Source organism: Phoca vitulina, unplaced genomic scaffold (genome assembly GCF_004348235.1).
Source record: "Phoca vitulina isolate PV1807 unplaced genomic scaffold, GSC_HSeal_1.0 scaffold63, whole genome shotgun sequence".
Classification (NCBI taxonomy): Eukaryota; Metazoa; Chordata; class Mammalia; order Carnivora; family Phocidae; genus Phoca; species Phoca vitulina.
The window spans coordinates 4,051,996-4,072,940 of NW_022589766.1; the positions used below are offsets into that span (position 1 = coordinate 4,051,996).

The 20,945-nt window shown below is 38.7% G+C and overlaps 1 protein-coding gene across 6 annotated transcripts in view; it reads right to left on the reverse strand.

Annotated features, from left to right (window-relative positions):
• DTNB (dystrobrevin beta) overlaps positions 1–20,945 on the reverse strand; it is a 256,526-nt gene that overhangs the window by 74,234 nt on the left and 161,347 nt on the right. For all 6 annotated transcript variants that reach the window (XM_032391617.1, XM_032391613.1, XM_032391615.1 and 3 more), the window contains one exon: positions 1,891–1,968. In XM_032391617.1, coding sequence (XP_032247508.1) covers positions 1,891–1,968 — 78 coding nt within the window. The remainder of the gene's footprint in view (positions 1–1,890; positions 1,969–20,945) is intronic.

The window sequence follows — 20,945 nt, forward strand, 5'->3', positions numbered from 1 at the left end:
CCTGAATGTCTGGGGCCTTGGTCACCGGGCACTTAGGGCCCTCAGGGACTCAAGTGACTCAGAGTGACAAAACTAGTAAATGAAGAGAACAACTCAGATGAAGTAAAACCCTAATAGCTGGCCTTGCTAAGACTAATCTACCACGTGCAAGCTGACTTGTTTCAATAATCCACCTTGGCTTCTTGGTTTTGAAATGGAAACATCCCTGGAGTTGATATTTAGATTCTGGGTCTGGATTTGAACGCTAAGGGTGTTTTAACATAAAAAATTAAGGACTAAGGCCAGCGAGGGTTGTTGCAATATCTCAGTTGGTGGGAGAAGTTTAATTGTTCTGTATCCTTCCAGAAGTTCTCTGTTCTTCCTTGAAAGGGTATTATTTGTAAGTTACCTCTTCATACCCACCCACTTGTTCTCTCATTAGTTTACTTCTTAAATAATGAAAACAGTATCTTAAATTCTCACATAACCCCACAAGGTAGATACTCTTATTGTCCCCATTCTATAAATTTAAAAAATGAAGATACGAATCTTGTTCAAGGTCAGGGGAGGGTCAGGATCCAAATGCCGATAGTCTGGCTCAAGCCTATGCTCTAGGCATCGATACCCCTCAGCTCTGCCCAAAGGAAGCGGTGTGGCTGTTACCTGCTGGTAGTGTCTCAGGAAGGTGGAGGGCGAGCGCTCTTACCTGGTTGGTCGAGTCTCCTAGTGGATAACACTGCATTATCAGATCACTCTAATTTATTAAGTCCCTAACTCCTCTATTCCAGGGTAGCCTTACAGTGCACTCCTTAGCTTCCTTCCAAGGCTCTTTCCCAAACTTGCTTGATGGTAAGAATCACCTGGAATACTTATTGTTGAAGGTGTAGCTTCTCAGGATCTCAGGATCCACTGGGTTTGATGTGGTCCCAGAAGACTATATTTTTAACAACTGACCTAGATGATTCTTCCGATTCTTCTCATCAGTCAAGTTTGGGAAACAGTGCTCCAGGAGTTTTAGCCAATGGGAACAAATACAGTTGATCTTAAGTATTATATATTATATGTTAAGTCAAAGTATCATTAAGAAGATGACATTTCTACAGCTGAATTATCCAAAGCAATCAGTACATATGGCACAAAGTAGTTTTCTTCAGGAAGAACTTGGGGAGTCAGCTGGAATGTCTTTGTTGTTTTTTTTTCTTCTCTTTGGGTGATGACTGTTAGAAAGAATTCTTTAATGGCTGTGCCCTTGAGGGAGTTCCTGCAATGCTCTGATTATGGAACAGCTCAAATCAAACAGAAAGTAAGCCATTTTATAGAGTTCTTTTAAGTCCTGCCTAAGAGAATTTTGGAGAAGAGTAAATTAAATAAAGAAGAGAAAGGAGTACACAGTTCTAGCTCCTTGTAGGACCCTACAGGAAACTCCTTGTATAACTAAGAGAGAGACTCAGGCTTTCAACTTAAATGTTCATGAATCATATACAGAATGATTTAGGAGAGTATCAGAGATTAATTCAATTCACACAGTCTAATCAGGAAGCAGAAACGATCTTTGACATTTAAAGAACACAAATGCAAAATTGTTGCAATTCATGATCATCAAAATACTGTTTAATGTTAAAAAAAAAAAAAAAAAAAGATCTCAAAAGTGCCTAATCTGCTTTGACACTCTCTCTATTCACTGCTTATCACAAATGAAGAGCTTCCACCCCAGGCACCACTCACAAGCGGACTCCTTCGGTTGCTATGTTTACGAGTTAGTAGGAAAAAAAGGAAGAAAAAAATTAGAAAATAATATTAAAAGACAGTTAAAGGAGGAAAAAGAAAGCCAGTCCTTTACGTCCCGTGGAATGCTCTGCTTCCCAGGCCAGGCCAACTCTGAGCAGTGACTGAGGCATGAACCCTACATACCTCTTGGTGGGTGTGGGCGCTCCGGAGGACGTGTGGCTCACCATGGTGTCGTTCATATTAGCCAGCGGCCGAGGTGGACTGAAAGCAAAGACATTTACATTATATTAATAATTACCAACATGACCAGGGGAAACAAATGAAAGAGTGATAAGAGCAAAGGAACCAACTATCATTCCTCCTGATAAGCACAGTGGGAGCCAGGTGGGAATCGATACGTGCAGCCCAAGCAAACTCCACAGGAAGGGTTCTCGAGCTCAAAGCCAACGGGCCACAGAGCTGTGCTGTACCAGGAGGAGTGACCAATTACACACACACCGCAACACGGAGTAACTCCGCTGGCTTTTGTTTTGTAGTTTAGGACACAAGTCTGAGCTGCTACTTAATTTCTCTGCATTGTAGGTGCTTTCCAGGGTTCTGAGACCTTTGATGTTTGTGGTATACAGGTCACAATGGCAACATGCATGTTTTTCCTGATTTGGTTAGAGATCACTGTCTTCCCTCGGACTTAGTTTCCATATTTTTTCCAAAACAGACTGTTAAATACTAAATTCTTTTATTAGTCCTTTACTAGAACCTTAACAATTTTATACTGATCCTCTAATTAGAATGCTTCCTTTTATAACCTAATCCAAATTTAAATTTGAAGGTAAGTATTTTTAACAACTTGTCTTTAGCACTGGTTTTCTGGAGTCAAGGTCTATTGCTTCCTCTTGGAGAGTCTTAAATGAATGAATCCAAACTTACCAAAAGGGATCTATGATTTTGCCTTTCAGCCATCTTCAGCTCCTCTCCCTCCTGACCAAGTTCAGCTACATAGGGTTTCTGCCTTGCATTTGGAGCCACATGACTATTGCTAAATATTACTCCTGGGAAATCTCTCACTTCCTCTTCTAAATTGAAAGAAGTACTTTTCAGAGAAATTTGTCCATCAAAGCCAAAAAGTGAAGTAGAAAAGTCCTTCTCTCATATTTAGATGCTGGGAACTAGCTCCTGGTTTCTCCTTATATTTAAGTGCTGAGTTAATTATATAAAGTGTTTTTGTAGAGGTTACACTTAGCAAGTCTTGGTGAATATTAAGGGACCAGAGTCTTTGCTATTTTGCAGGTTTTATAGTACACTCAAACAGAGACTCAAGGGAAAATTTTCAGGTAAAGCCAAGGAATCTAAAGGAAAGGTTAAGAGGGATGGATCAATCTATCAACCTACCTGTGTACCTACCTACCTACCTACCTATCTCTGTATCTGTCTATATACACTCCTCCCTTTCTTTTAACTCAATTTCATTTCTGGGTAAGGAAATATTTTAAATGATTTTCCATTTAATGGAGAGGATCAAAGATGGAATGTAATTTGCAGGGAACAGATTTAGGTCTCCTGATTTTTAAGCCACAGCACTATGTTTACTGTTACACATTCCTCCCTTTATGTGACAAGTCACAAAGTAAGACATTCAGAATTGAAATATGCCTTTCTAGACGAGAATTTAATTCCCCACTATTCATCTCCCTACCCATCTTCCAGGCAGGTATCCAATATTGCCCCCAAACTTTCAAGCCTATTAATGCCCATGGCTGTGCTGCGTTATAATCAATCAATTGTTTTAGGCTGACTAATTAAACTGAATACAGAGATTAACTTAATTTTCATCCTAAATTTATATTTTTGCCTCTAGTCCTTTTAAATCAATTGTCCAAATGGAACAAGGAGACAATTCCTATGAGAGAGACAAATCCAACACCATAGCTTTTCATGCTTGAGGGCACCAGAAACATTCTGCTCCTGAAAATAGAATGGGCTTTCCCTCTTTAATATATTGTTATTCGTAACCCATTTCCCAAATAAGATAAGGACATGCTCATGTTGCTTTCAGAACTAATGCAGTTACCTAGTATTTTTCAATATTGAAGATACTACTACATTCAATTTCCTGTCTGATATTCTCAGAGGAAAAATGACAATAGAAAAAAAAAAAACTTCTTAAAAATTTCTTACACATGGATCCATGCAATAAAATTTCATGATTTGTAGTATTTTGTTTGGTCTGATGCCACAAAAGTCATTAATAATCATCTCTATCTCTTGGCAGATATCATGCACAATTATTATCTTAGAGCACACATATCAAAGCCTCTTCTCTAATATTCAGAACCAGACAGTAATGATTACACTGTAAGTTGGAAGCTAATCATAACTCCCCCCAAACTTCATAGCCTTTGTGAACTTCTAGCACGTTTTGCTAGAAAAATAGGTACTATGTGTTTGAGGTCCAAAATGAAAGAGGTATTTGAAAACATAAAGGGGGTCTTTACTGTAGGATCTACCAAAGACCCACAATTCACTGTGAAAGCCAACAATTCAGACGTGGTCTTAGAAGATGTAATATACCATAAATGACTTCTGGCTTAAATGACTTCTGTTTCATAGTTCCTATAAGACAGCTGAAAGAATGCTTCCAGGTGTGAAGTAGACATTAATGGTACCAGTTACAGAAACTTACAAAGCAGAATTGATCCAAGTTATCAGATCAGTTTTGGTAGTCTTCCTTAACATTCAAAACCTGTTGAATACATTGAACAGGTCACCAGATGTTCTACATCTTCCTTTGTTGAAGATCTCAGCAAGGTATCTTTAGACACTAATGAGTTCTGTGATACCCAAATGACCACCAACCATCACTTGGTACAAATTCGGAAGGTTCCTTCTTTGTTCATAAGACATGCCAATTTTTTGATGAGAAGATAGAAGCAAATGGATGATACAAATAGAAGTAATCTGCTAGGCAGAAGAGGTAGGTATAAAAAGCAGACTTGGAGAGAATTTTTAAAATCTTAATCAAAAGGAAAGAAGCATTCTTACTGGGTGCCTACTCATAAAAGATAAGTAAGACTATTTTTACCTCAATAACCTAATCATATATTGATGAAGACAGATATATAAACAAATTATCACTATGCAAAGTAGTGAGAGCAGCAACACAAGTACAAAGTGTTGAGTCCAGTGAAGAGCAGTGACTCCTGCCTGGAGAAAGGAGGGGCAAGAGTAGTCAGGGCGAGCTAACATTGAGGGAGAGAGATTCCCAGCTACAGAAAAAAAGTTAAGGGCACCCCAGATGGACAAAGTGATATGGAAAAAGGGACTGAAACCCAAAAGTACATGGCATATTTGGGACTTACTTAGTTGGCGGGACTCAGAGGCACTTGAAGGGGAGTAGCTGAAAATGCCTCTGGAAAAGTAGATTAGGGCCAGGATGTGAATGAAGCCTGTTCTACCACAAGCTAAGAAGTTTGGACTTTATCTAGAGGCAGTGGGGGAAGCACAGAACACTTTCAAGTCAAAGGATGATGTACCTATGGTTGGGCTTTGAAAAGATCACCTGAGAAGCTTGTAAATCATTGGTTTTAATCAAAGGTGTGCATAGGAATCATCTCGGAAGCTTTTTGTAAAACAAGTACCCAAGGTCTACCCTCAATTTAGTGAACCTGAATCTTGAGGGGAAAGAGGACTTTTTCTAATGCTTACCCCATTTAAAAATCATTTATGTACAATGGATTGGGAAGAAGGATGGAATGGAAGCTGGGAGACCAATTAAGAGGTTATGACAATTGTCCAGGTCAGGGATTACAAGGGTGGATTACAAGTGGGAAGGAGAGAAAAGAAAAAATACTGCTCAGGTAAAAAAGATAAGGTAGAGGCGCCTGGGTGGCTCAGTCGTTAAGCGTCTGCCTTTGGCTCAGGTCATGATCCCAGGGTCCTGGGATCGAGCCCTGCATCGGGCTCCCTGCTCCGCAGGAAGCCTGCTTCTCCCTCTCCCACTCCCCCTGCTTGTGTTCCTGCTGTCTCTATCGCACTCTCTCTCTGTCAAATAAATAAATAAATAAAATCTTAAAAAAGATAAGGTAGAAGAACTGAGTCAGGTACGTGATATCTAGAAAGCAGTTGGAAGAAGGAGAATAGGAACCCAGGTGAGATATCAAGTTTGAAAATAATTGAGCATCATCATTTAAATTGTAGCTATTCATTTGAGTATTCCGATCACTATAAAGGTATATTTTTATTTACTGTTTTCAAATAGAGCAGGATAGGTTTGCAGAAATATCCAGTAAGAGGGTGGCTTAGATAACAGGTAAAGAGCTTCCAGTTACTGGTCAGATACACCTCGTACTATAAAGTAAAAATTTCATTTACGGGTACAAGTCATTTTCACATTACTTCTCTTATGACCAGACCACTCCATTCTGGCAGATGCTCTGGAATGTGCACTAACTTGAAATTAAAATTGCTACAGAATCTCTCTGAAGGTTTTGAAAGCTAGGAATAGATGATGAATAATTCATCATGCATTTAAAATCTTACAGGACAAATTATATATAACTGTATATTTCTTTTTTCATTTATCAACTATTTGTTCTCTACAAAGTGGGTGGTATGGTGCTAGCTGCTGGGGATAAAAATGAAAAAGATAAAAACTTAAGTCCCATGAGGAAGAAAAATTATTTATAATAAAAATAATTTATAGAAAAAATAATTACAATATAATGCAATAAGTATTTAATAGAAGTAAGAAAAACTGCAACATGCCATGGGAAAATATTGAGATCACCTTACCACATAAAGAAAAATGTATTTCCAGGGTGTTAAAGAGCTAAATGTAAATGTTAAATCATATAAATTAGAAAAAAACATATGGGTCTATGGATAGAGAGGAGTTCCTAAGCTCAAAAGCAATGGAAAAATTAGGAAGGAAAAGAACAATTAATTTGAATTTAAAAAATCAGAAAAGAAAGAAAAATGTAAATTTAGGACACTATTTCAACAAATGTGACAGAGCAAGAAAATTAATAGCCTTAATATAAAAGGGAGTCACACAAATTTATAACAAAATTATTAAGGTTTCAATTTAATAAAAGGGCAAAGTGAAAATACACCTTTAAAAAGAAGAAATATAAATAACAAAAACATTTTAATTATGAAAAAAATTATTAAAATTATAGACCATTTTCCCTTCTAAAAATAATGATCATGGGGGCACCTGGGTGGCTCAGTCGTTAAGCAGCTGCCTTCGGCTCATGTCAGGATCCCAGGGTCCTGGGACCAAGCCCCGAATCGGGCTCCCTGCTCAGCGGGAAGCCTGCTTCTCCCTCTCCCACTCCCCCTGCTTGTGTTCCCTCTCTCGCTGTCTCTCTGTCAAATAAATAAAATCTTTAAAAAAAAAAAATTCTTAAAAATAAATAAATAAATAAATAAATAAATAAATAAATAAATAAAAATAATGATCATGTTTTTTAAAAAAGCAATCCTTAGTGCTGGAGAGGATTTTCTGACATAGCTCGTTACTTTACTAAGTAAGAGTGAAAGTATAAAGTTAAGCAAAATTTCTAGAGGGCAATTTGGCAACACATCCATCAAAGATCTTTAAAAATGTTCATTTGGGGGCACCTGGGTGGCTCAGTCATTAAGCGTCTGCCTTCGGCTCAGGTCATGATCCCAGGGTCCTGGGATCGAGCCCCGCATTGGGCTCCCTGCTCTGCCGGGAAGCCTGCTTCTCCCTCTCCCACTCCCCCTGCTTATTTTCCCTCTCTCACTGTCTCTCTCTCTCTCTGTCAAATAAATAAATAAAATCTTTAAAAAATAAATAAATAAAATAAAAAAATAAAAATGTTCATTTTGACTCAGCAATTCCCTAAGAATCTATATTCCAAGGAATTAATCAGAAATGCAAAGATAGGTTTGTATTTTAAAATATTTATGGAAATATTATTTACAATAAGATATCTGGAAGAAACTTAGCTGTTCAAATATGAGGGAAAGGAAAAGTAAGCCCTAGTACATTCATAATTATAGGATATTATGCTGTCATTAAAATATAATGCTTATTAAGACTTTCCAAATGCTTAGCACATAAGAAGTAAAAAAGGGCAAGATAGCTATAATAATAGCTAACAATTACTGAATGTTTTATGCATACCTATCAGACACCGTGTTTAAAGCCTTAAATATATTATTTATTTTATCCTCACAGTAACCCTGTAAAATAAAATAAAATTATACATACACACACCATGGTCTCAGCTAAATAATATAATATTATAACAATCATATATTATAGTATAATAAGTGTAAAACAAAGTATCTGAAGGAAATATGTCAAAATGTTAAGAGAAGTGTAATTATAGGTAACTTTTTCCTGTCTATTTATACTTTCCTGTATTTCCCCAAATTCTCCAGTTAAATTTTTCCTGATTTTCAGAGAAAAAGATGCTTAATGTAAAAAAAAAAGACAAAAACAAAAGGGGTGCCTGGGTGGCTCAGTTACTTAAGGATCCAACTCCTGATTTTGGCTCAGGTCAAGATCTTGGGGTTGTAGGATGGAGCTCCACATCGGGCTTCTTGCTGGGCATGGAGCCTGCTTGAGATTCTCTCCCTTCCTCTCCCTCTGTCCCTCCCCTTCCCTCCACGGGGGCGGGGGAGGGGGCACAAAAAAAGACAAAAAGGAAAAATAGAAGCTATAATACCACTGAGTCAAATTCTCTAAAGTGTACTGTTATCCTTAAGAAAGCAAACTGTAGGAAAGTGTTTAACCAACTGAAGTCTGTTAGTAGACAAAAGACCTTCAAATGATTTAAGTAGATACATAACTGCACAACCCCCCAACATCTTTACCCCACAATCCCCCAAAAGAAAGTCAAGAAAACGTATTAGATCAGGCTACCTTAGGGGCGCCTGGGTGGCTCAGTTGGTTAAGCAACTGCCTTAGGCTCAGGTCATGATCCTGGAGTCCCGGGATCGAGTCCCGCATCAGGCTCCCTGCTCAGCAGGGAGTCTGCTTCTCCCTCTGACCTTCCCCCCTCTCATGTGCTCTCTCTCCCTCATTCTCTCTCTCTCTCTCAAATAAATAAATAAAATCTTAGATCAGGCTACCTTATTTCCTCTACCAGACTGTAAGAAATTTGTGTGTGTGTGTGTGTTTTAACCATTGTATTTCAACTACCCGGCAGGGTATGAGACATGGCTCAGGCTTCTACGGAGTATTTGCTGGTCATGAGTTAGCACCATGCTGCGGAATACAGAGGAGTGAAGAGTGGATGAGAAGTTGTCTTTCTGTTAACTTCAGCTTTGTTAAGACTAGTCTCGGAGCATGGAGTAACAACATAATTAGTGGTTGTATTTGGTAAATATATTTGTATTGTTCGCATCCACAGCAAGTTCGCATATGTGACTTCATCATGGAATCACCAGAATGGAGTGTCTTTAATAATAACAGAAGCAGCAATACTTGTTGTGTGCTTAATATGTATCACACTCAAACGTTTCCCAAGGATTCACTTATTTAAACCTCACAACCACCAATGAGACAGATACTATTATTAACTTTATTTTACAGAGGGAGACACCAAGGCACAGAGAGAAGTAATTGACCGGAGGTCACAGCTAAATTGTGGCAGAAGTAGGATCTGAACCAAGGCAGTATGGCTCTTGTGTCTCTGTTCTTAATCAATCATTATGGTATAGTGTCTCTACTACCTTTGATTACTACACTTTTAGAAAAGCTTACTTGAGACTGTTTAGTCTATAAATTAAAAACAAAGGCAAGGGTGCCTGGGTGGCTCAGTTGGTTAAGCGACTGCCTTCAGCTCAGGTCATGATCCCAGGGTCCTGGGATCGAGTCCCGCATTGGGCTCCCTGCTCTGCGGGGAGCCTGCTTCTCCCTCTCCCACTCCCCCTGCTTGTGTTCCCTCTCTCGCTGTGTCTCTCTCTGTCAAATAAATAAATAAAATCTTAAAAAAAAATAAAAAATAAAAAAAAAAAATAAAAACAAAGGCATGGTGTTAGATCATAGTTCTTAAAAATTATTTCTATAGGAAATAATCTATTTCTATAGATCAATTAAAAATTGTTTTTATAGGAAAGTAAAACTACATACCCCTGGAGTATAGTTTTGGGGTGATTTATTCTCTCCCCTATCACATTATTAGAGCTCTGTATTATGAATGCCTATCTGAACTCAGACCACCTGGCTGCAGAGCTCCCATCCTTCGCCACTTCTAGGCTGCCTCAAGGAAAACTAGATAAGCTGGTATAAATTGTTTCCTTCAAAAACAGATCTCTAATTTATTAAGATGAATTTAAAATCTAATCTTAATTTCAAAGGTCTTATGGATTCCTCATCTCAGCCTAACAAACTACATATATTTAATGAGCAAATTATCTATCAGCCAGACTGCTGATTTAAAAAAAAAAAAGGAGTTTAACACTGGGCTCAGGACCAACATTGAGTGTAATTACTTGTTCTGGTTTTCTAAGTTGACTCAGCTCCAGAGGTAAACACTTTTTGGGTAGAACTCTCTAACCAAGGATGTGAAAATATGATGTCGTTATTTAAGTAAAATTGCTACTTAAAAATTGTGCATGAATAAAGGAGTACATGAACAAAGCCAGCCGCAGCCTGAGAGAACAAGTGAGATCCTGGGCACCTGTGAGGGCTGTCACTTTTCTGTAGGCCCTTTGACAGAACTCCTTCTGTGGGAAGTCATCCAGATAGGTGGATGCTTACCCTACCCTAGACTTCTTAAAGTATTTGCTCATTATCTTGCTCTTCCTCCCAGAATATTCTTCTGTTTATAGAGGTTAAGGCTGCAGTCCTGCAATTCCCTTTAACCTTGACAGCGACCTGCGAATCACGCCCCTGGGGACTTTTTACTTGATTTTTGGGTCTGTTTATTACTGTTAGTGTGAAAGGGAAAAAGATTTTATCATGCCTTATGCTTTCATTTACTTGATCATTGCCCAAACAGTGCTTTACATATGAGGTATTTAATCATTTCCGTTAATTATTTTTGTAGCCAGCTATTTGCCTTCAATTCTAGACACCTGCGTGGCTTCTGAAGTGATCTTCCCTACTCACTCTGATCATCCATTCTCATCTTTAAGATCATGTAGCAGATTTCACCATACTTTAACACAAATTCAAAACTCACCTGTCGACCACATTATTCTTTCATCTATCAAACTACTTAGGTTTTCCATATCCTTCAAGCAAGTTGTTCTTCGCCCCTGCTCTCAAGTCTTCCCCTAGATACCTATCCTTGGCCCCATTACATTCTTTCTCACTTCTCTTATCAGAGAAATGGCTCCTGAAATTTCAGTATCTCCACCAAGCCCTTCTGATTACTACGAACTCCATTTAAAGAAACAAGGACCTTATCAGCATACAAAAGAAGTAAAATCCATGCCGTATTCATGCCAGGCACTGTCTGGGGCTTTGAGAAAAGGCAAAAAACAAAACAAAGTGGAAGGTTGTGTCTGCCCACAAGAAGTTTATAAACCAGGGGCGCCTGGGTGGCTCAGTGCGTTAAGCGTCTGCCTTTGGCTCGGGTCATGATCCCAGGGTCCTGGGATCGAGCCCCACATCGGGCTCCCTGCTCCGCGGGGAGCCTGCTTCTCCCTCTCCCACTCCCCCTGCTTGTGTTCCCTCTCTCACTGTGTCTCTCTGTCAAATAAAATCTTTAAAAAAAAAAAAAAAAGTTAAGCTGAAGCTTAAGTGCCTGTTGTTGTGATGACTGATGATTATGAGGACTGACTGGTTTATAAACTTTTTTTTTTTTAAAGATTTTATTTATTTATTTGACAGAGAGAGACACAGTGAGAGAGGGAACACAAGCAGGGGGAGTGGGAGAGGGAGAAGCAGGCTCCCCGCGGAGCAGGGAGCACGATGTGGGGCTCGATCCCAGGACCCTGGGATCATGACCTGAGCCGAAGGCAGACGCTTAACGCACTGAGCCACCCAGGCGCCCCCAGCTTAACATATTATAATTCTTAGGTCAAATGTGACTTGACAATTATCATTTACAACCAAAAATGTGTAAAATCATTTATAACAAAGAAAGACGACAACTTAATTATTTCCAACAATTAACTAAAGATCAGTACCACAAAAGAGCTAGAAAAATCCTATGGAAGTTAGAAGATTAGCTGTATATTCTACATTTATTTCTTTACTTTTAGAACACTGGAGAGGGTTGGGGAGGGAAGGGGCAGTGAACTATCATTTGTTGAGTATGACCATTGCATTAGCATTGAGCTAGGTCCTCAGATACATTATTTGAATTCTTGTTACTACTCATCATGGTATTCCTATTTCACTAATAAGGAAATAAAGATCAAAGAAGCAAATTAACATGCTCCAAGTCACAAATTAGTAAGTGGCAGAACCAGTATCAGAACCCACTTTTTTCTGGTTCTAAAACCACCGAATAATTCAAATCCACAGACTTACCATCCTACACCAGGCATCCCTGTATTATCCAAATGAAAATTTCAGATTAGAACTCTCAGGGAAGACTAGGACCACTGGCTTCAAATCTAACTTGAAGTAGCTTAGGAAAAAAAAAGAGGAATTTGCTGTGTGTCATCACTAAATGATCACTAAATTCATAAGTAAACTTCATGAAGGGCGGTGGTGCAGCTGGCTTCCAGGACACTGGAACGTCATCAGGACACTGACTCTTATCCTTGCTGAGATCTCACTTTAGGTGTGAGTCTATACATATCTCGTGGCTTTTTCCGCTTAACAAGAAATAGTTTCTGCCTAAAACTGTAGCCTCTACACTGGAGAACAAAACCTCTTCCTCTCATTCCAACTGGAAATTCCCAGAAAACCCCTTCTGGTACACAAGCGCCCAATACTTTGATTGGTAATACTCTCAGAACAGCATACACAGGGCTGAGAGGACCAATTCTCTAAAGAGGTTATTGTTCCTGGAAAAAAGGCTGCAGAGCAAATCAATGAAAAATATTCACTTACTTAAAGATTAACTTTCTTCAAAAGTAAAGTGTTAAGTGGCAGTGTCCAGGATCCAGGCACTTTGGGATCTCTGCTGGGGTCATCAGCCTAGATGAACACTGAGCATAGGATGAAGGTAGGATGTGTTTCTCTCTTCTTTGTCACTACCCTCCAAAATTTAGTAGTCTATAATACTAGTCACGGACCCCCACGTGAAAACAATATATGATCTAATAAGACAGTTTATCTAATTATTCCATTATGATGAAGAGAATCTATGGGAGTGACAATGATTTATAACACTGGCATACTGACTATAACTCTGGTGAAATATGAAGGAGGGCACATTCTAAGATCCCCTTTATCTCTATGATTCTATTACTCTCTCAAGCACCCTGCCTGACAACAGTTATGACAAGTGCAGATCATTTTTATGCTCCTTGAGGAATACGATGTTTTGCTCTTTATTTCTATATACCAGACAAACCATTCCCCGTTACTCCACTATGTTCTATGGTTATCTGCCAAAGCAAAGAAGTTAAACAAACAAACAAAACTGCCTTTTGGAAAACCATAAGGTTAGGGAAAAAAAAAACCAAACATATGGTATGATAAATGTAGTATAAATATAATGTTACATATTTACAATGAAGATTCTCTGACTTCTAGCTTAGTACATTTATGATATTGGTCATTTACTATTATTGAACCAACAGAGAGATTTAAATTTCCAAACCAACTACTAATCTAAACACACTGCAACTAATTCATCAACGTAAAAAAGACCTACCAATAGACACACATGCTTCAAATTCAATTTCTAGCAGTTCACCATAGCCATTTGTGGTATAATACTTATAATGAAATATTTCTCAGGAAGGAAAGGTTTACCACAAACACATTCTTATACAGAACTTTCACCACCAGACAGCAGCTAGAGACACCCTGAGGAACCCAGATATCTTGCTCTAACTCTGGAAAAGGGCAGAAGTGCAAAATGAATGACTGAGTTAGCAAATTATTTAGTACTATTGCTCAGTTTAATATTATTCTATTGAAAAAGCAGGGAAAGGGTCTATAAGACAGATAACTAAATCGACAGAAATGTACTATTTTATCTTAAAAAACCTTTCCATGCCGAATCCCTCCTTTTTTTGTTCTCTTTATTCATTAAGCTTAGAGAGGAACTTGTCAATACTTTATGTAGACGTCAACTCCTGTATTTCTAGAAAGATGAGAAAAGAGAGCAACTTAAATACTTCAACAAGTTTCTGTTCATAGAGAGGTCACTGCATGATGCAACAATGTCATTTCCTGATTTGCTTGTATGGTCATTATGAAATCTGTGTTCAAAAATGGAAACAGATACATTCTTAGAGAAGACAGCTGATTCTCAGGTATTTTTACCATGAACTAGACAGGACAAGATGCAGTGGGCTTCCCCTTTTTATAATAAATGCCTGGGAAGTTCCAGAGGCTCTTGCATCCTGCCAAAAATAAACATGATCATCATCATCAGCCCAGCAGCTCAAACAGCAAAAACATAAAGGCAAGGAAAAGCTATCAAACCTTTACGTTCTGTAGCAAATACCTCTTCTTTCTCTATGGACTTGGCACCTAGTGCGTTACACTGCTGTTGTCTCTAAGGAAACAGAATAATCACATGGCGAAGAATCTTCTCCACAAGGTAGTTTATCCCACGGAGCATTTTGGGGAGAGCAGGTACGAGAGAACAATTCCCTAGAAGGCAAACACGCGTCCTCACTCTGCAGCAAGCCCGTCAAGCAGTCGAGTGCAGCCAATGACAGAAAGGCAGATGTAACACACAGAGGAGGTACCACTCCTTGGACGCATAAACATGAAACACACGTCTTGCAGGGGAATCCAAGTTCTGCTGCGAATCACTGACCCAATTCATGCAGTCAGCAATTCCATTCTGAGGGGGCCGTTACGGAGCATCCCCCTACCTCCTCCCCTAACTGCCTAAGGCTTGAGAGGAAAGCAGCTTGCTGGACTGTATCTGCCAAGCAGTCCAGGTAGGTAGGATTGGGAGGAAGGGAGAACTAGTAAAGGCTTGGTTATTTGTTTTGTCAAAGGAGTTAATGGGAACACAGAGTGAAAAAAACAGACAACGGTGTCTACCTCCTCCTTGGATGTCAAGAGCTCCCTGCTTCCTAAGGGCAGCTCGTCAGAGGGCAGCTGTGACAGAAGGGGTACAGTGTGAGCTGCCAAATGGGCTTCCAGGGACACCTCCAGCGGGGCATCCACAGGATGAGAATGTCCCGGACGCTCTGAGTCATCCTGTGCCCTCTAATCTCTTTCCTTTCCTCCAGAGCCGTTCCATCTACCTGCGCCTGGTCTGCAAGTCCACTGGCATCACCACACGGCAGCCCTTGGCAGGCAGAACGTAAATAACATCGGAACGGCTTTCTGTTAGTCCGCCAGGGTCCAGACAACTTTTGATGGTTACTCATCAGATTTCGCACAGCTAAAATTACTTTCCTAAGTACAGCTCTCACGTGCCATTCTGCTCCAAACCATTGATTCCCTACCAGGCTCCCAAATCAGGACAAACACCTTCCTTTCTGCACTCACTGCCCAGACTCTAAGCCTCAGGTCCTAGGCCGTCTTAATTTTCACCACTTCCTTATGCTTCCTAAGTGTCCAGGCAAAAATGTTACCAAGGCCCTGAACTTTTTTGCCACAGTAAAACAAAACCAAAACAAAAACAGTACAAGATACAGAAGTATTACACTAAAAACAGGAGGAAGTCAAAATGAAACCTAGACTAACAACTGAAGTGCCTGGCAGAGAATTCTTCCGTTTGCCAAGATAAACGAAGAGGCAAGAAAAAACAACCCAACAAATCAGAATGCTACCGGGTTAATATAAACACTTTGAAATAAATTTTAAAAGCCTAAAGAATAAAACGGATGTGTGTGTTTGAATTCTTGGCAGAAAATGAAAGAGTTGATTTCTATGACATGTCAGAAATAAAATAAAAACAAAATAGCAGTGGGATATCTTCCAAGGCTACAAACTCTGAGGATATACAAAGGGGAGCAGAGCACAGAATGTGAAGTGCAATGTGAACAACAATGGGTAAAAATAATTTAAGGGGTAAAAAAGAACTACAGCATAGCAGAGACTGAAATACCTTAATTTTATAATAAAACACATCAAAGGGGCACCAGAGCAGTGGGCAGTGAAATGAACACACATTTGGGAGAGGTGGGTTCTTGTTCTGATTCTGGTACTCAGCAGACTGAGTGATCTACATGATGCTGGACAATGAAGCCCTCTGTGCCTCAGCTAACTGGTCTGTGAAATGAAGGGGTTGGTTCTAGAACAGTGGCCTCCACATGCACTCCCTGAGCATCAAAGGATTCCACGAGATGCCTCAGTAACCATGGAGGAGAGCAAGAGGAGGATTAGACCTGAACTTCATGTCAGTAAAGCAGCTCCACGTCCACTCCATATAAAATGTCATAAACAAAATATTCCGCTGCTGCTTTTCAAAAAGTTTGAAAATCCCTTTCCTTATTACAAAATTTAAATTAGAAGTGTCTGCTCTACTCATGCAGAGTATCCTGTTCTTTTCCTTTATAGGACTTACCAGTTTGCAGTTACATGTAATTAGCATTGACTTCTTGATTGGTCTCACTTAAGAGGCTGTCAACTTCCGGAGAGCAGGGCCCACCGCGTCTGTTGCACCCCTGAGTTCACACTGCATACCTAACAACCTAACACCATGACTGGCACAGAGTGGGTGCTCAACAAATACCAGTTCAAGAATGAAATTTTATGATTCTACTTACAGTTCTAACCTACTTGAAACAATGCGTTCACTAAGCCTAAAAGTGCAAATTCATGAAGAGCTCACATGAATTTTAACTAGAGAAATATATCCAGACAAGGAATTCCAAGGGTAGCTAACAGGGAGGTGTAATGATGATGAAACAGCGGGCTCAGGAGCTCACCTGAGCATGCGAAAACAGCAACACTTCTCATATGAAGAAACGGCTAAATGCATCCGGCCAGTGATGCCTGCTAGAGCAGTCTTGGTATTTAATTTCTGGGCCAAAAGAATCTAAAAGTAATTTGAAATGTCCTAATACATTAGGGAGTTTGCAAGGGGAATAAAGAACCACACACCATTCATTAAATGTGTATCAAAGTCTCTGCTGGAAAGGCCACACAGAGCCCTTTGAAGACAGTGCTACGACAGTGAATTATAAATCTGCTAAAAAGTAGTGGGGAGACCTCTGGTTCAAGGTGGCAGACTGAGCACATGCTGAGAGCTTACCCTCCTGCACCAAAGAAAAACGATTTAAAGATATAAAAATAAATAGATGCATGCATAGCTAGAAACAAAACGAAAAAAGGAAAACTCTCTTTAAACCTAAAAAAAGAAAAATGAAGAACCCCCCCCCAAGGAAGAAAATAAACAAGGTGGCATTGTGGTGAACAGGGGCTGTGCTAAGCTGCCATGACCCCCACCCAAGGACGGCTGCCCACCTCTGAGGAAGCTAGAAGAACTTAATCAACACCAAACCTCCCCCAACCCTGCCCGTAAAATCAGAGAAAACAGAGCATCTATAAAAGTCTTTAAAATCAGTATATATAATATCCTTAGCCACCTAAGGGATAGAATAGTATCCATAACACCCTCAAAAATAAGAAATATGAGATTTTAAAAATGAAAATCGTCATTATTGAGATTAAAAAAAAACAACTCCAAAGACAGGCTGAATACCAGACTGAATCCAGCAAAAGAGTGATGGTACTTTTTTTTTTTTTTTAAACAAATGTAAGAGCTAATTCCAGTCTTAAGGTCTGTATCTCAGAGTTCCAGAGACCAAAGAGAATGAACGATTTTTTAGAACTGATGAAAGATACGAGCCTTTAGAGAATAAGAATCCTCTGAGTATTAAAACAAATTAAATTAAATAGAAATAAACTAAAAAGAAAAGAGCTCATAGCCAGATGGATTATAGTAAAACTTTATATTACCAATGTTACAAAGAAAACCCTAAAAGTTACTAGTAAAACATGAGAAAGTCAATAGAAAGGAAGGAGAATCAGATTGTTATCAGATTACAAGATAATAGAGGTTACAAAATCAAAGAGGAATGATATCTTCAAAGAATGAAGGGAAAACATCTTTTGGCTAGATTCTAAATCCAGCCAAATTATCATTCCATAGTGAAGGTATATCACAACAATTAGGCAAGAAAAAGAAAATATATCCAAATTATAAAGGAAGAAGTAAAACTACCTCTATTTGTAGATGACATGATCTCATATACAGAAAACCCTAAAGAATCCACCAAAAAACAGGGGTCAGCCTTAAAAAAAAAAAATCCACCAACACACAAGCAAATCCCCCCAAAACTATTAAAGCTAATAAGTTCAATAAAGTCACATGGCAAAAGGCCAATACAAAAAATCACTTGCATTTCTATCTACTAGCAACGGACAACCTAAAAATGAAATTAAGAAAACAATTACATTTACAACAGCATCAAAAAGAATAAAATTCTCAGGAAAAAATTTAATCAAAGAAATGGAAGACTTGTACACTGAAAACTATAAAGTATCATTGAAGGAAATTAAAGAAGATCTAAAAAAAAATGGGAAAACATTTCATGTTCATGGACTGGAAGACATAATAGTGTGAAGATGGCAAAAATCCCCAAATGGATCTACAGATTCATTTCAATCCCTATCAAAATCATAGATGCCTTTTTTATAAAACACACTGATCCTAAGTTCATATGGAAATAGGAGAAAAATAAAATTGCCAAAACAATCTTCCAAAAGAACCAAGTTGCAGGATATGTATTTCCCAATTTCAACCTGTATGAGTATGTTCAAAGGCTCACAGATATTCATCAATTATCCATTATTCTAATTACACAGAAATCCCTAATTCATATATGAAATTATTTGGCTTTGAGAAAAAGTTTCTAAGCCAGGTTTCTACTGCAAGGACTGAGCAACAGATCATGAAGGCTTTTGAATTACTATCTATCTGATCTCTCTGACTGCTAAGAGCACCACCCCTGGTGCCCCTGTTTTGTCTGTCGAAATGCCTAGAGGAGAAGTACGGCTGACAACCATACTCTTACAGATTCTTCTCTCAAGGTCTTCACTGTCCCAATTTCTCCTCTGCCCCCATTACAAAGGTTGGGGAAAATGACAAATGGACACAATCACAAGAAGTTGAAGAATGCTCCCGTAGGCAGGAGTGTGTGTTAGAAGGAGTCTAGGGCATTTTTCATTTTGAAGATGTTAAATTTTTAGATCCACCAGTATTGTTTCATTTGTAACTTATTCCACTGTATCCACACCAACAAGGCATTTGACTTGATTCATTTAAGGTTTACATGTTCAAATTAGTTTTTGGAGATTCTTTCTTAGGAAAGATCATCTTATATTTGGGGTCACTTCCCCTATTTTTTTTTTTTTAAGATTTTATTTATTTGACAGAGGGAGAGAGAGAGAGAGAAAGAGAGAGAGAGCACGCAGCAGCAGAGGGAGAGGGAGAAAGAGGCTCCCTGCTCAGCAGGGAGCCTAATGTGGGACCAGATCCCAGGACCCTGGGACCATGACCGGAGCCGAAGGCAGATGCTTAACCCACTGAGCCACCCAGGCACCCCATTTCCCCTATTTTTTAAAAAGAAAAAATATATCAAAAGTTTGTTGCTACTTGTACTTCGACTTAATCCTATTTCTCTCCTTCCTTCCATTGCTACTTAACATTTAAGATCACACTAATTTAGAAATATAACTTTATTTCACTTTCATGAATCAATTTCATCCAAACTCTTTGGGGTTTTTTTGGTTTTTGTTTTTAAGTAGGTTCCATGTCCAGCATGGAGCCCAACATGGGGCTCAAACTCATGACCCTGAGGTCAAGACCTGAGCTGAGATTAAGAGTTGGACGCTTAACCGACTGAGCCACCCAGGTGCCCCTATTCAAACTCTTTGAATGCATCTTTGACATCAGTGTCTTTGTCATCACTAAAGGTTCTCTGAGTCATCACACAGTTCTCCAGACTACATCATGGTCATTTCTGTCCAAATTGCTAAGAAAGAATTCCTCTGTACCTAATGATCTTAATGGAAAATTTACCACAAGCTTCTCCCATAATATTCAGCCAGCTGGCATTTCCATCTATAGTCACTTAATGCATTTTTATTTTTAAAATTAAATTTAATCTTTTTTACACATATAATTAACAAACTTGATCTAATGGGAATACTGGGAACACTACACTCAGTAATCTGAGAATCTTTTAAAACAAACACAGGATGTTTAGAAAAATTGTTCAGATACTTAACCCTAAAAGATATCTCAACTCTACCAAAGAATCAATATCATACAGAATACCACCTGTGACCAAAACTCAATAATATCAGAAAGCATCAAGGAATACTCCCAAAAAGTCTCATGTGTGTGGAAATTTTAAAAATTGCCTTAGGGGCGCCTGGCTGGCTTAGTCGGAAGAGCTTGCGACTCTTGATTTCTGGGTGATGAGTTTGAGCCCCACATTGGATGTAGAGATTATAAATAAATAAACTTAAAAATATATATAAATAAATAAATAATTGCCTTAACTCAGCATATTAGAAAAAAAGAATTTTTAAAAATCAGCTAGCTGGGGTGCCATCTGACATCTCTATTTGGCTGTCAAAATAAATTGAACCTGTCCAAAATGGAGATCTAATTCTACCCAAACGTGTCTCACCTGTAGGTATCTCCAACTCTATTTTTTCAGTTATTTAGGCCAAATTGACCTCTCTTTCTCTCATACTCCATGTCCAATCTGGCAGCAAGATTTTTATCCCACTATATTATACCACTTCTCGACTTTTAAGCTCTCCAAAGGTCTAAATTCACACAGATAATATCAATGGCAGTTTAATTAATTTCTTAAAATGAAGATGTTAAATATTCATCTCAAGAAACTCTATGGAGCAGCTCATAACAAGAATGTTTTTCTTGTAATAAACTGGACACAGGAAACAAGTGAAAAATAACAGCTGGACTTACACAGAATTAAACATGAGGTGGTGACAGCTGGAAAGAAATGACTAAAGAGAAAAAAGAAGTCACTTAAGTTCCAAAAAGAATTCCATTAAAAAAGTGAAAAACCAAGGAGGAAAATCATTCAATACAATTTAATAGAATATTTCCTTAAATTCACACTTGGGAGGCAAGGTACCCAGCTTTAACCTCAAGATGATCCATTAACATTATCCAAAAGGG